Raw genomic sequence first — 16,347 nt, 5'->3', positions numbered from 1 at the left:
CCCATTTCCTTATAAAAGCTAATCAGTGAACTAATGTTTCAACTGGTTGTTAGCAAGGATGTTAACAAAACATGATTAACTGAAATATTAATTCAAATTGCTAACAGCTCTCCATGTCCAGAACAGTCTCGTTTGGACAGTTTTCAGTTGTTAGAGAGGTTTTATTCCTTCATTGAATATCCCAATACTTCTTCATTTTGCACGTCCCCTTGTACCCCAGGTAACTATAGCAGGGATAGCTCCATAAACTTAGATCTGAAACTTATTTGGGAATAAGTCTCTGGAATGTTCAGGAGGCCAGTGATCTATTTTGTCACATATCAGGAGGAGGAGAGAGCTCCTTCAGTATCTTGATAAAAACAGTAAATACGAGGACTCATTCCACTATGATTTCTTGCCTTTGTCTTTGGCTGTGCTACAGGAGTGGAAGTTCATTGGTCCTGTTGTCTCCTATGTAGTAATATAGACCCTTGCCCTGAGGAATTTTCTGTGTCTTGATATATATGTGAGGTAACTTGCAAGGGCCTTGGTCTCCTCCTTGCAGGAATTCTGTGCTGCTACACTGAGCCTCTCTGTGCCTGTCTAACAGGTACAGTAATAAAAACAGTATCCTAGTACCCAAACATCCTTGGGTCAAGTAAATCAAGTACAGTCACTGGTTCTACAATTCTGTTTCCCAGAAAAATCAGAATGTACAGAGAACTCATATTTCTTTTCTTATATGTAGTTCTACATTTACATCGTTGCTAACTTGTAAATAAATACCAACCAGCTTTTAGAAATAGATCCAAGTCAGTCATGACTGTATAGTGAAGTTTTCTTCAATTTTTTGATGCTGCTTGTCCCTATTCTTTATACTTAATTTGCCCGAAAGTATTTTACCAGTGAATATTTTGGCAAGACTAAATGCTTTGCTTCGTGCAAAGGCATCAGATATTGGCCCTGAAGTGTGGAGAGACAACTATAGCAATCTCTTTGAGTTTTGTGAGGTTGAACACACTGCTTAAATCTCATTAAAACTTCCATTAATCACAAACACTAAATCCACTGATAAGTAAAGAGGGGATTTCTTTTCGAGGCTTTGCTTGTAGTTTAGACTGCAACATTTAACATTTATGAAGCTGAAGGAAGTGATTGCAATGGAAATATGACTTCTTCCTGCCAGTTCTGTAAACTCCTGATAACAATGGAAGTTGAGTGCTCTTCAGTCTGAAAACTCTTTGAGGAGCTTGTCTACAGTGCAGATTTTCTCCCAGTAGGGCACAAGTTTTCTCCCAGCTGGCAGCAGCATGCTAGGGCCCACCTGATGGCACCATCACCTCCTCCCCTCATGTGCTGCTGATTTACTCTCACATTTATCTTTTTCTGCTGAACCATGTCTTGAAAATAGTAGATGGAATAAATATTCTGCACTGACAACTGTGACCTCTGCTGATCTGTGCCCTTCCTCCCCCCAGGGAGGACAGTGCTGTGTACCTGTCAGGCCTGGGGACCGTGGGGCTGGAGATGTACGAGCAGGTGCCAAAGCTGGACGCGGTGATTTTCCCTGCAGGAGGCCACTGTGGCTTGCTGGCAGGGTCAGCTGCTGCACTCAAACACCTCAACCCACATATTTCTGTAATTGTAAGTTGCCTTTCACCTATTAAGTGTTGTGTTTGGGTGGCTTTCACCACAGCTGTTTACATAAGACACTGGTATCTAGTGACACTTGCAGAGACTGCCTGTGCTGGGAACAGGAACCATCTGATCCCTTGAGCTTTGCCTCAGAAAAGACCCTGTAAGAACCAGGGAAGTTCCTGTCCCTTGGCTGTTCGGGTGGATTTAAAAGTATAGGAAGACTTTTCCTAAGCGAAGAAAATCCAGTTCTGTGTTTTAAAATAAGTTCTTACTGGAAAAAATTTGTCCCAGATAAGACACGGAGTAAGTTTAGTAGTAGCATGATTGTTTTGCCACTTGAAATTATTTGTTAATTTGAAGAGAAAATTTCTGTAGGTTTTGCTACCTACTTTGGTGGCAACTTCTCTTACAACTGGTTCAATAAAAAAAGTGACAACATTTCTCTTCCTCAGGGAGTTGAATCTGAAAGTTTCCCAGTACTTCAACAGTCCTTAAAAGCTGGCCACCCAAATGACGACCAGGCCTGCAACAATCATCACTTCTATGGAGGTGAGAAAATGCAGTATTCTTTTGGAGGTAAAATAAAGGTTGTAACAGATTTCTCCAATGATATTATTTTCTTATTATTTCAGTTCAAACATATTTTAAGGAAGTTCTCTGAAGAGTCAGAATTTAGTTAAAGCTGTAAGAGCAACTTCTGCCACTTTTCCCCTCACACCTTGATGGGGTAAAATACTATTTCCAGTGCACATGAATACTTAGAAATATGAGAGTATTTGTCTGAACATTGTGCTCACATGCAGCATCTAAACCAGTGAAATCAATGGGAAAGCTCTTGTGTAAAAAACTGATTTGGGAAAAGGCAGGAAAATGATACAGTGCTTAAATATTTAGACACAAAACTGTTCTCAGAACAAAAGTGTTTATAAATGGTAGAGTTGTTTCCATATATTTTGCTAAAAAAACAAACTCATCTGTTAAGCAACTTAAGAACATCCTGTTTGCCTGATTAAATGGGAGTTTTGTAAGAAACTTCTAATGGTTAGCTGTGCCTGTGTCTGCACTCCTAGCCAGCTGTCCTGCTGGAGCTAACAAGCCCAGTGCTGTGCTTGGGTCTCCTCTCCCTCAATCCTCATTAAACAGTGAAAAGCACTTGGCTGCAGGGTCACTCTCACACTACAATGCCAGTGAAGTATCAGAGGTTTATTGAAGTGGCCCAAAATGGCAAAATCTCCTTGTGAGATTTGGTCTTTCATTACCAAAGACATTTCTGTCACATGAAAAAAAATCAAGCAACTTAAGGTCATGTACCAGCAGTGTGCTGCACTCATTAAGGGCACAAACCAGCCAGGACTCAAAAAATGTTGAATACGTCTAAAGCAGCCAAATTCCTATTTTTGTCTTTTGAAATCTGCAGATGTGAGTGGAGTTTGCTTTGGCAGCAATTCTTTGCAGCTGACTGGCAAGCTTGTGGATAAAGTTGTTGCTGTGAGGTAGGTGAAGAAAAACAGTGAAATAAATAATACAGGATGGACATTGTTGTATATGAAAAATGCAACATGGGGGAGTGTGAGGATGGGGTACCTTTCCTTCCAAGAGGGGGACTGAAAACTTTGAATCCAGACCCACATACCATAGAAATCACAGAATATCTCAAATTGGAAGAGATCCATGAAGGATTATCAAGTCCAACTCCCAGCTCCTCACAGGACTACCTAAAATTAAGTGATATGACAAAAAGTGTTGTCCAAACTGACCTTTTGGCCAAAATTTCACCTGCCACCACTGCCTGGTCATGCTCTGGGTGTAAAACTTGTCCTGGTGTTCTACAACACTTGAAGGCAGCCTTGACAAACCTCTTCTAAATCTTCATAAAAAGGCCACATTTGTGGAATATACTTACTACTAGGACATAGGTAATATTTCTAGTAAAAAAGCCATCCTGTCTTTCAGCTAAGAATGAGTTTGAGATGTACATTCATGCCCAGCAGCACAGCTGTTACACCACCTTGGGATCACATGTATCTGGGGGGATGGCATGAAGCCAGTTACACATATAAATGCATTATTTTCTGCTTTTGGGAACTCTTTTGATGTGATTTGTTTTGACCCAAGCCTCTTGCTTTCAGGGAGGAGGACATCCTCATTTCAATGCTGAGACTGCTGGAGTGTGAGCGAGCCACAGTTGATGCAGAAGGGGCCATTGGGCTTGCAGCACTGGTGGCAGGGAAACTGCCTGAGCTGAAGGGTAAAAGGTACAGCAGCTATTGCAAACAAGGAACTGTAGCAAAAACGTGGGACTGAGCACCCTGGTCCTAGGAAATGGTGACAATCTACTTGTTCTGTGGGTGACAAGGCAGGTCCCGCCCCTGAACTGGCAAGGGGCTCATCGGTGGCAGAAACTTCAAACTGACTGGACCTGTCACAGGCAGTAAGATTGTGCTGAACCAGAGAAATGCCAGCCTGGAGACCTGACAAACCTTGTCCCTGTCCTCGATTCTCAGATATCTGGGGGAAAGCAGTTACAGCTCCACGAGGCACTGTTGCACCTGCCAGGGCAGCGTCCTGCTCTGCTCAGCCTGTTGTCTCCTCTCTGTTGTTCCTCGTGTGGAATCCAGCCCTGTCTGTGGTGGGATGGGAGCTGGGCTGTCTGCTGCAGTGACCCAGTGGCACCTGCCCCCCAGTCCTGAGAGCTGTCCACAGTCAGAGGGATTATCCTTGTGCCAAGTGCTGAACGGGTGGCCAGGTGCTGCCTTGCCTCTCAGCAAAGACTCAGCGCTTAGGTGGATTGAGCCTTGGCTCAGGTCATAGTCATAGTCCAGAATGTAATAAAACATATGTGCCCTCAAGACAGAATAAAATTTCTAGTGCACAGCATTGTATGCTAAAATACTGCTGAGACAATTCTTCAGAAGAGGCTGAGAGTACACACACAGCAGCAATGTATTTCAGTACAGCTAAAATAAAAGGGAAAATGCAAAGAGGTTAGGTTTGACTTTGCAGAGAGAGATTTTCATAGACTAATCATGTGGCTCTTCACTTGCACTTCAAACATTTCTGCATTCATTTTTCGGGGTTGTGATGAATTTAATCAACGGTTACAGAAAGCCTGAACATACACATTGTCTGATCAGTAAGAGGCTGAAGCTTAGAACTTCCAGGTGAGAATTATGTCAAATTCTTAAAACTTGAAACCTACACCTACAGTTCTTCAGCTAATTATCTCTAACGAAACTCAAATCTCTAGGAAATGTGAAATTAAAACATTTCAGACCAGCTAATGCAGCCAACTTCTGGGCCTCCCCTACCTGCTCACAATGGATACTGAGGCAGGATCTTATTGAGGGGAGGTTCTGACAGACCTTCGGCTGATATTGGCACACTCTTTATGATTTATAGTTCCTTTACACTGGTAAGTGCTAATCAAAACGTATTTTTCTGTCTGTTTTCAGAGTGGGAGTTGTTATATGCAGTGGAAACCTGGAATTACATTTGCTGCAACAGTGCATAGCTCGTGCCCTGACCCTGGATAACAGAGTGTGCAGATTTTCCCTTGTGATTTCTGACTGCCCAGGAGACATGTCAAAACTACTGGAGATTTTGGCTCGGGAAGAAGCAAGGTAAATCAGACTAATAGCTGGGAAATAAAATCACAGACTAGCACAAAGATTATTAATGATTGGGAAATGTTTCCAAACATCTCTGAAGCCAAGTCTGTAAGTAATTAATTAACCAAAAGGTTTTTTCTTGTTATATTGCAGAAAAGGTTTTGTTTCCTTCATTTTTGTTCCCATCTGAAAACACCTTTGTAGCATAGAATTGTGTCTAATTCAGAAAGAAGGAAATATATTTATTCTCCAAACACTTACAAAAACTGTTTTGCAATGACAGGGCATTGTTGTGATCTCTAATTTGTCCCTTATTTGATCTAGAGTTTTGGATATCAAACAAGAACGCACATTTGTGACATCTGAGCTCTTCACTGTCGAGGTAAGAGGAGATGCAATTCCAGTTTCTCTAATAGTGTTGGCCCCTACTGGTTTATTCTGTTTTCCTGTCTCTTTATGTCTATGTTGAAGAAGTCCAACTGAGTGTGCAGAGTGTCAGGGATCATTTGCTCTGTGTTATGCAGCTTCTTGCCAAACACTTAGCAGGCATATAAATAACACAGGACCAGTTTTACTTGCTGTTGCAACACCCAGGTGAAGTACTCCAAGTGTTGTATTGCACTGTTGCTGGTATGAACCCTCCTGACATGTGTGGCAGGTGCTGGAGGAGGTGAGCAAGCTGCAGCATCCATCCAGAACTTGAAGAGCCAGCTGTGTAGGCTGGCTGTAATTGTCTGACATGTTTGCCTTAAAGCAATGGAGAGAACACCCTTACTCTTAAGGAATCCTCGTTTTAAACCAGGGACTTGTTTTGTTTCCTATCCACCAGAGCACAGAGGAAAGCCATTCATTGAGTATTGGATGCAGAAATAGTGAAGAGGCAGCTAATGGTGTCTATTAAAAGGACTATTTGTCTCATAGTGCATCTCTTATTTCAACTGGTTTGGCAAGGTGTGGTCCTACTGATTTCACGCTGTTGCTGTCCAGGTCCAACCTGACTTAGTTTGTGAAACCCCAGGTGGAAGTCAAATTAGAAATCTTTGCTAAATAAGCTCCTAACCGGGGTGCAGAAATGTTACTGGGTAAGGAATTTCTTTGATTTTGGCCTTTAAATTTCATTTCCTGCCTGGATGCAAAAGCCTGCTCAATATTTTCACTTGCAGATAGAAAGAAGAGGTAGATTAAAGATCACTGTACTACATGATATCATCAATACTCTCAAGCATCTGGGACTTAAGCCACATTGTTCTGCAGTGTGCCATAATGATACGCCAGCTCACTGCTTTGGCTGATTTGGAGATAGCGTGACCCTCGTGACACTTGCTGCATGAGGTGGATAAATCCCTCTGAGTGACTAACTTAGCTCTGCAAATGCTTTTCACTGAAGGCTAGACTCAGTAAAACCTGTAACTCTTATAAAGTTTTCAATTCCATTTTTATGGAGTGAGGCTTGTAGTTTTTGCTAACGCTATTAAGCAAATTAAATCTACCGTCTTAGGTGTTTATTTTTTATTTGTTTGTGTGTTTGGTTAGGTTTTTGTTGGGGTTTTTTTTCAGTTTTTAGTAAATACAGGCCCTGAATGAAAACAGTGCCATATACTATTCTCTGCATTTTAAACACAGTTTAATTTCCCTTTAAGAATCTGACAGTGTAGTACAAAAGGGTTGAAGGGAGGAATTTGCATCCCTGAATAATTTAATTGGATATTGGATTTGCATGATGGCTTTCAATCAGTCTGGGAGGGGCTATTGGATAAGTAGATGTGAAGTACAAAGTAGTGACCCAGACATACAGACCTCCACAGGCAGCTCTGTCTGGTGATACCTAAAGAATTGTGAAGCATTCTTTGAAAATTAAAACATGTGTAATCAAAAAGGGTAAAATGTAGAGTTTATATGTAAGCATCAAAATTAATTTACTCCATCCAGGTACATGAAAAAATACCAATTTTCAGAGTAAAGCTAATACCTGTGAGGGATGTTTTGGTTTTTTCTTTGTTGTTTCTAAGAGCCAAAGACCTGTGTCATCAAAATGTTTTAAGCATTGGTTATATAAATCACAGCACATAAAATAAGGCATGAGTTTAAACCTGGGTCAAGAACCAAAATTACCACCTTGTGCTGTACTGGCAGTAACAACAAGAAAGGCATTACAGCTATACCCATTTCATTCTGACTTTAATGTGTATTTTTGACTGTGGTGTTTGACAGACGACAGCAGTGAGCATAGATGCTGATGTGAAACATTAAATCTGTCCTGTCAAGATTATTGCCTCAGTATTTAATCATCCTTTTAGATTTACCCTTTTATTTCTAACAGAGGAAAACTTGGCTTCTAGTCTCTTATCAGGATGATAGAGCTGCTTTGGTTGGGGTTTTTCTTATTCTAGTGAAATCCCTTTTTGGGTTAGTGTTTGTTCAGCTAGTGCACACTTGGAACATTCTGTGGGAAGATCCTTGCTGATAGTCTGATTTCAAGAAAAAGGACTTTCTAAAATGAAATTTTATGTTAAAAAAAATCTGGAAAAAGAATTTTTGGACCATTTTACTGGCAAAAATAAGAGATTTTATTTTCTTTACTAAAAAATAAGGAAGGATTATGTCTATATTAGAGTAAGGGATCAGCAGAGGGATCAGCTGCTCTTGTTCTATGGAATATTTATGGGAGTTTCTTTAGGATTCTGCCTGCTCATACCTCCAGTTTAGTTTCCCTTCCATTGTGACTCATTCTGGATTTTTTTCTCACAGAGGACTACACCCTAATTCAGTCTTACCTGACTGGTTAGGAAACTACTTCCAAAGTCCCTGTATTGAAATAGATAACTCTTAGCAAATCAGACAAAAAACCAGTCTGGTAGGCTTCACATTTTACACTTGCTGAAGGAGGTTAGATGACTGGGAATATCTAGACAGAAAAAAGATCTGAGCTAATGAAAAATCATCTGATATCACAAGTTAACTGGATACAGATATCTAAAGGATTACCCAGTTCATGGCAGGAAGATACAACTTACTTCTGTGAACTTTCTCTGTTCTCCATGGTAATATTCCTCAGATTCAATTGGGACAATTCATCACTTAAATTGCTTCAATTTGTAGACCTCTTTAAAATCATTTAAGTCCCTTTAATTTCATATTACTATTGTCTCAGAGAGAAGTCAATGAGCAAAACCAATAAGCAACTTAATAAAGTAAGGACATTCTTTCCTATGAAGTAGATGAACATCTTGCCTGCTTAATAAGTGTGTAATTTTTGGACTCAGGCAACCTAGTTGAAAAAAAATATCTTTGAGCTCATCAAGTTTCTAGAAGTCTTCTCACCACTGACCCTGCACCATAATCAAACTGGCAGGTCCAGGAGGGTTCTGCAAGGTCTTGAATTGCCCCAGCAGCTTTTCAGTGGGTGGCTTTTGCGCTGCAGTGGTGGCAGTGCTCCTCTGACCTCACTCCTGTCTGGCATTATGGGTTGTCTGGTCTGTTCACTTCAGACCTCTTGGCAGCTTCACTCTGCTGTGGTTTTGAATAACTTGGAAGGGACCAGCTGTAAAAAGAGCATCCACCACATTACTTCTCCCTCTTGTCTCTGCACAAAAATGCTAAATCATAAATCAATTATTTCCTTTTCTTTTCAGTAACATTACACATTCTCCCAGTGGTGCTGAAATTCTTGGCTTTGTGTGGTGTGCTGCCTGTTTTTCTCATACAGTTCATTCACCTCAGGCCAGAACTCAGTAAATTATTTTAGTCTGCTCTGGTCAATTTGAATAAATTCGTTTGGGCCAACTTGCATTTTGTGAAGGATGGAAGGGAATATTTTGGATTTGAGTCCCCAGTTGCCAATACATTGCCTGTTCTTGCCCTGTGAAGCAAATCCACAGGAGCAGGCAACTGTACAGGAGGATGGGTAGAAGGATGCTATCATTCCCAAAGCATTTCCTGCATGACCCTGGGCAAGGCTCTGTTTTCATGCTCCATTCCCCAACACTGGGGAAGAGACACTGGAAGTGGGAAGTTCAACACCCCATTTCTTCTGAGGCCCCTCCAGAAGAATTCTGTCGTGTTCTTTGCTGGCATTCCACAGCAGACTGTGGCACAGGGTGGCCTGGCCCAGCTGGAGAACGAGAGCCTGGCTCTGGGGAGGGTCTGAGTGCTCCTGTTGGTTATTACCTGCCTTGGGTAATGTGGCTGTAGCTTCTTCCTGCTCGTGCTCACCCACCTGAATGCCCCAGTTGCCAAAAGATAAGGGCTCAGGTTGCACAACCAGCTGACAGCTGCTGCACTCTTTCTCAAGCATTCCATTGCTCGGACAATCTGGCTGCTGATCCCAAACCAAATAATTCGGAAAATTGCCCAGCTGTTGATTTGGTTTTTTTAAAGAAACCCATTTTTCTAAATAATGAACAAAAATCAGTGTATATAAATCAAGTTTTCACTCTTAACTCCAATGACTTTCATGCAAACAGACCTATAATGTTGCTAAATTTGGTGTTTCATGAATACTAAGCTGTGCAAAAAGACAGCTTGAGATGATGAATACAATTCCTAGAACTAAAGAAGCAGGATACAAAGGTTCAATGCATGATTCACAGACATAAAGAACTGCACTACTTATTTAGGATTAGTTTACATGAAGCCTGGAAAAGCACAAAAGACTGAAATCTCTTGATTCAGCAGTACTACTCACATTTCCTCTGCCCTCTAGCATTGGCTCAGCATGTCAACCCACTGTTTTTATTTGCACACACAACCTACAGAGAGTAGGCATCAGGGAGCTGAGAGGCGTGCCAAATTCATTTTTAAAATCTAGGAAAATATGATCTAAAAGGTGAAGTGCCTCCACTATGAGATCTTGCAGTGCAAAGGCAGTAGAGGTGCCCACCCTATTCAGCAAAGAACTTTGCAAATTTCTCCCTTTTGTGAAGTTATGAAATTTCCTCTCTTTGAAGTCAATGTAATTCTGAAGAGGATTTGGATTTATGCATCTGGACTTTGGTGTTGTACATCAATAACTTGTCATAAATATTTTAGTTTAATTTTTTTGCCTTTGTCTTACTTCCTCAATAATTTCCAGTCATTATATAAACCCCACAAGCCATCAATATTCAGTGAAATCTCTTCTGTCTTTAATTACTTGTAGGCCTGCTCTGAAAAAAACTTACAGGCTCACTAGACCCGTTGGCTGAAATTTATCTTCAGATGACCTGTCACAGGGAATGGAACTTTAAATGCAGTCAAAGATCCATCTGTCTGGTTATTTGAATGGTTTTACCGTACCAGACAATTATTTAATTATTTAATTATTTAATTAATCCAGCAAAGATATGATATGTAGGAGAGAAATTCATAAAATGCACTCTGTTATTGGTGGTTTTGTGGGGTTTTTGATACACAGAAAAGAAAGGTGTGCTGTGCACAGCTGGCCCCACAGCCAGTAAGAGCTCTGCAGGTTCAAAAATCCCATGTGTAGTTCTGAGGGCTTATCAGTATGAAATATTTAAAGTAATTTTTCCTCTAGTTGTCATAAGTTGCCTTGTCTAGTGTAGAAGAAAGATCAGGCAATAGGTTCTGTCATTTACTTTTAAATAAGACCATTTTGGCTCTTAGTCTTAGGTCATTGATAGCTATGCAACCTCCTACAGTGAGTGGCACTGGGGTGTTTCTGCATTACATTAAAATATAATTCACAAACTCCCTGTGAATGTGAGGGTTGCTCTGTTGGATGCTCGTGTAAATTGTGTCCCAGGTGAAGCAAGCAAGAGAGAAAGTTTGTGAAAGTATAACTGCAGTGTAAATTGGGTTAATCTAAGCAAGTAAGTAAATTCTTGCCTTCCTTGCTGCTGAGATCTGTAGCTGCCCTGAGGTGGTGTGTGATTCTCTCTTCACTCTTGCTGGGACCAAATGTTCTCTATTCCTTTCTTTGACACTGTGAAAAATCAGGTGAACTTCTGGGGTTGTTTATTATCACTGCTGTTGCTGTTAGTACTTTTATGCTACACAACAGCACAGTATCTCCCTTATCAGCTGCTGGTTGTGCTGCATGCTTACAACAAAATGACAGTGTTTATCCAACCTGCTCACAACTCTCTGGCTCCAGTCTAGTGAGCTCTGCCTGGTTTCCATCATGAGCAGAAATGAAAGGGTACAGCGGATATTTAGCCATGAATCAAAATGCTTCCCCATGCTTGCTCCCAGGGCAGAGCAGCAGCTTGCTACCAGACATTCACGGCTGAATCTGTCACATCCAGACTGGTTCCAGGAGCAGCAATTGATTTACTCAGGACAAAACAGGCATGATTATTATGGAAGAGGAAAAATCTCGCTTTTTAAAATTACAGACTCCATGTGAGATGCGTGTGTCCCCTTGAAGATATGATTGCAAAGCTGTAGGGATTTTATATGAACCAGGGAATGGATAATGGGTATTTGGTACAGTGGCACTCTCAGATACTTTTCCCAATCATTGTGTTCTCTCCCCTCCTCATTATTACTTGTCCTCTATGACAGCCCTTGTCTTGAGATTAAATCTCATTTTTTTGAAGAAGAAAGAAATTAGCATCTAATTTGCATTCCAAAGAACCAAACAAATAGAACTATGTGCAGCACAAGAGGTGAAGAATTACAAGACCAGATTAGAACCGTGGCTTATTTCATGATGGGTATTTGAGAAGCTGTAGACAATTTTCTAATTAAGTGAGCTATGGCTCTTTAGATTAGCTTGGAGTGTTAGCGTTTAATGTTTTCATTCAACAGTTTTGCTAAAGGTTTATTGTTATTTTAAGACAGTTCCAGAAAACATGAATTTGAAGTTGTTATTTAGAAATGTCTTTGTAAACAAATTAAAGTATTTTTTGCCTTGTTACTTTCTAAAAGGGATGCAGCTGTGATAGGAACACTTGGACAGGGCATATCTGGAGCAGCCCACCATCAGGTTATCATGGCTCATTGTTTCTCTGCTTTCTGTAGATTTGCCTGCCACAATGAACTCTGTAGCTGCACTGTGACTCCTCTTGGGTCCTTTCCTTGCTAGATTTCCATGTTTCTGTGAGGTCTTTTCTCCATGTGGCACTTTCAACACTAGTGATTATTCCAGCTATCAGCAATGGAAGTTAGGAGTTTCAAATTGCGAAGTATAATTTTCCTTCCTTGCCTTTACTTTGGTGCCTCATCTTTGTTAGTGCCCAGGCTTTCAAGTGATGGGGCCGAGATGTAAGTATGCAAAAAAGAGAGATTCTAGAAAAATTGAAAAAATGCCATTGAAGTTATTATTTTTAGTGGCTACATGAGAGGATTTCAATAGTACCTGTGGAGGCAAGTGAAGAATTAAAAAAAACTATCAAGATTGGTTTTGCCCAAGTTATTTTATTTAGCAGCAAAACAACTATAAAAGAAAACTAGAAGTGATGCAATAAGCAAACAAATAACAGAATGAAGCAAGAAGGTGTGTGAGAAGTGAAACCAGCCAAAATACTGCAGAGATGATAAAGAACTGGGGGATAACTCCATGACAGACAAGAGAAGGAGAATACAAAAAGCCTGAAGGATGGAGATACTGGAACAAACACTTGCCAGAAATACAGAAATGTGATGAGGTAAGAGTCAGAGGTGGGTGAGGTGGCAGCAATGCCATGCACATAGCCCAGGGAAAGGAAAAGAGAAGCTGCTAATAGATGTCTTCAGAGAGGCCAAGAGCAGAGAGGTCCCTTGCCCAAGAGCCAGCAGAGGATCAGCCTGTCTTCTTTAGACTTTGAGGGCAATAAAGTAGGGTTTTGGAAGATTTTATAGTCCTGCAGATGGGCTGGAAGAGCCCCAGATGTCTGTGATGTCAGTTCTCTTACCTGCACAGGCAGCGGATGTGAAGGTTAGAGTTTTGATTTTGAACTGATTGTTTTTATGGGTATATTTTAGATTTAAGTTGGAAATGGCTCTGTCTGAGATTGCTGCCATGCCATCAGGAATGGTCCTAATTCTTTTTCCAGGTGATCTGCACTGTGGAGACCAGAGACAAGATCCACACGGCCCAGCTGAGGAATGCACTCTTGGAACGCTACCCCACAACTGCCTGGACCGAGCGGTGACGGGCACAGCGCGGGCTGGGGGCACGAGGGCCTCTGACAAGGATTCTGCAGAGCCCCAGCCTTGAGGCTTTTGCAACAAATATGATCTTTCAAAGCTGAACAGTTAGCAAATAGTTTCAGGATATTTTTTTCCTGCTCAATATGTAGTAAATGTCTTTGGGGAAAAAAAGGTAAAACCAAAACTTTAGTTTAGCTAAGGGAAGCTCTTAGTCTCTGCTGGTGTTGGAATTCCTCAATTCATTATCAGCTGGCTGCCTGGATTTTAGCTAGCTTGTAGAATCCAATGATATTCCATAAACAGGGAGAAACCATTTCTCTTTACATCTGAATATAGACCTCTCAAAGGTCTTTTGATTTTGATGTCCATTGTTGAAGTAATGCAGCTCCTTCTGCTAGACTTAGCTACACTGCAAGTACAGAAATATTCTGTTTCCAAGCCAGAAGCAGCAGTTTTCTGTTTGCTAAATCTGCTTCAGGAAGTGTATACATGTGTGTGGGGTTGAAAATGAATATGTTCTGATCTTTGGTACCACATGAGGAAAAATTATGCTTATAGAAGATGATTTAAACACGCACAGAAAAACCCTTGGAAGATAACAGCCAATATAATAATAATTTTTTCCCAGTGGAAAATGATCCTATTTGCAAAATAAAATTCTAAAATATTCTGCAGAAATTTTAAAAAAAGTATTGAGTATGATTAGAGCATACAAATGGAACACAAATATATTTCTTCCCTCTCCTTTTGGAGACTCAGTATAAAAAGTAACAACTGCCTTGTGTTTCTATATAAAAAGGGGTCTCACTACCCATGTGAATTTTGTAAATAACATTCCACTGATTATCTTAGTCTGTCTAAAACAGGCTCTATCCACCTCACCCGACAGATTGAGTACACTGTTAACAGTGACATGTATTTAAAGACCACATGTTAATAGCCAGAGGCAGTGCTGGGAGGAGAGGAAGCCTAAGTCTCAGGCACATGGCTAATGCAATTAACAAAGAACACATTGACCTAAATACCATTTTTATCACTACAGGAAGAGACCAACTAATAATAAAACAGAGTGGGATGGCAAGAGATGTAAGAGAAGTCCAGGCCCTCTTCTGAATGTGCACACAACACAGCTGTGCCTTTTCATTGGGGCAGCATTTAACTTCAGCTCTGCCAGAGCTTGCAGCACCTTCCAGTACCTAGGGGGGCCTACAGGAAAGCTGCATGGGACAAGGGGCAGTGGCTTTAAAGTGAAAGAGGATAGATTTATATTAAATATTGGGAAGAAATGCTTTATTGTGAGGGCAGTGAGGCTCTGGTTGCCCAGAAAAGTTATGGATGCCCCATCCCTGGAAGGAATCAAGGCCACATTGGTTGGGGCTTTGAGCAATGTGGTCTAGTGAACAGAACTCCACGACAGGGAGTTTGGGACTAAATGGTCTTTGAGGTCCCTTCCAACCCAAACCATTCTGTGGTTCCATGATCCATCTCTCTCCATAGCTTATACAAGCAAGATGGGATGAGAAGGGCAGCATTGTGGCTGTCTCTGCAGTAGTATTTTTCTGAGAAATAATCTGTTCCTTCTTGTGGTTCACAAAGGAGCAGGAGTACAGAGTCTGATATGGTGGGCAAAAAATAGAAGTTTACAGATTTAGTCTGTTTTGAAAGGACCATACTGGTTTGCACATGGAACTAAAAATTCTTGATGCCCCCAATGGTTAGTTTTGTTCCCTTCTTACCATCCAGAATGATGGGTAGAGGCCTTGGTTCTGCAAATCACAGCTCTGTCTTGTCAGACACAGCTCCTTTCTCCACTATCAGAAGAGTTTAAGAAATCTGTATGGAAATAGATGGCACAGTGCATATTACATACTGCTACTTCCATTGGAATGAGAAATGAACCACATTGTCAGAGAGCAGATTTGGGGGATGAAAACCCACTATTGATAAGGGTCTAACTACCCTCTCATGTTTTTTGGCAAAAGTCTCAGGAAACGTTAAGAATGGCTCAGGTACCTACATGAGAAGAAAATGGAGCTTTATAACCAAAGTTCTCAGTAGTGGCCAACAGGTTCTGCTGTTTGGGTGTTTGGTCTAAAATTTTGTATTATCCTGGACTTAATTGTTGTAGAAGCTCAGAGCATTAACAACTTCTTTCCTAATCAGTGGGAATTGCATTTAGCAAGTTTTCACAAACCTGGGGCAAGAAGATGTAACAGACAGAGCAACCAAAAATCAATGCACTTGAGATCATTATATGATTTTGGAAATGTGTTTAGGGTGGTGGAAGGAAGGTGATGTCCAAAAGGTGCTAAAAATGTCAAACATTATATTTGCAGTTTGGTTTTATTTTTATTGTTTTAAGTATAAACATAGTTTAAAGTGTAAATTACTCTCCAGTACTAAACATTTTATATGTGAATATAATAATACCAGAGGTGTTTTACATTCTATATTGCCTTTATTGAAGTCTCATTGGCTTAAAAGACAAAATGAAGATCTTCCAAGGGGAAAAAAAACCTAAAATGAGACATTTAAATGAATGTATGCTTGGAAAGAATAATTAAATACCTGTGCTGCTAACCTTTTCCTTTTTAAATTATGAAATATAATAAGATCTATGACATTTCAAAGATCTAATAATGGGGTTTTGAATGTCTTATTTAAAGAAGTATTTTTATATAGAGTATTCTTGTGTACCTTGAAAAATAATGATTATGTAAAAATTTCACTACTGGTTAAATCAGCAAAATATAAGCATTGTATTTATTTGAAAAACAATTAAAATTCTGCTACACCACCTCAGCAATGAAAGATTTGTCATTCTTTCATGTGATGGTGATAGCAGCCTCACTTTAAAAAATCAGAGTTAATATTTGTCTTTTATCTGTCATTGACATTGACTCAAAATCCACATCAGTCATGCGAGGGGGGAGCTCTGAGCTGCCAGGGAGGAGAGTGCAGCTGGGCAGGATGCTCTGCTCTGGGTGGTGGCAGGGGAGGCTCCTGGCCACTCCCCAGCATGGTGGGAGCCAGCAGGGACTCTGCTGAG

The 16,347-nt window shown here is 40.6% G+C and overlaps 1 protein-coding gene across 4 annotated transcripts in view; it reads left to right on the top strand.

Moving 5' to 3' along the window:
* Positions 1 to 16,100, top strand: part of LOC100227087 (L-threonine ammonia-lyase-like) — a 33,068-nt gene extending 16,968 nt beyond the window's left edge. For all 4 annotated transcript variants that reach the window (XM_012574444.5, XM_030275894.4, XM_030275897.4 and 1 more), the window contains 7 exons: positions 1,458 to 1,623; positions 2,070 to 2,166; positions 3,035 to 3,110; positions 3,747 to 3,872; positions 5,070 to 5,237; positions 5,550 to 5,607; positions 13,202 to 16,100. In XM_012574444.5, coding sequence (XP_012429898.5) covers positions 1,458 to 1,623; positions 2,070 to 2,166; positions 3,035 to 3,110; positions 3,747 to 3,872; positions 5,070 to 5,237; positions 5,550 to 5,607; positions 13,202 to 13,300 — 790 coding nt within the window. In that variant the 3' untranslated portion in view covers positions 13,301 to 16,100. The remainder of the gene's footprint in view (positions 1 to 1,457; positions 1,624 to 2,069; positions 2,167 to 3,034; positions 3,111 to 3,746; positions 3,873 to 5,069; positions 5,238 to 5,549; positions 5,608 to 13,201) is intronic.
* Positions 16,101 to 16,347: the final 247 nt, after the last annotated feature.

Source organism: Taeniopygia guttata, chromosome 6 (assembly GCF_048771995.1).
Source record: "Taeniopygia guttata chromosome 6, bTaeGut7.mat, whole genome shotgun sequence".
Lineage (NCBI taxonomy): Eukaryota > Metazoa > Chordata > Aves > Passeriformes > Estrildidae > Taeniopygia > Taeniopygia guttata.
This window is presented reverse-complemented; position numbering and strand designations above follow the sequence as displayed.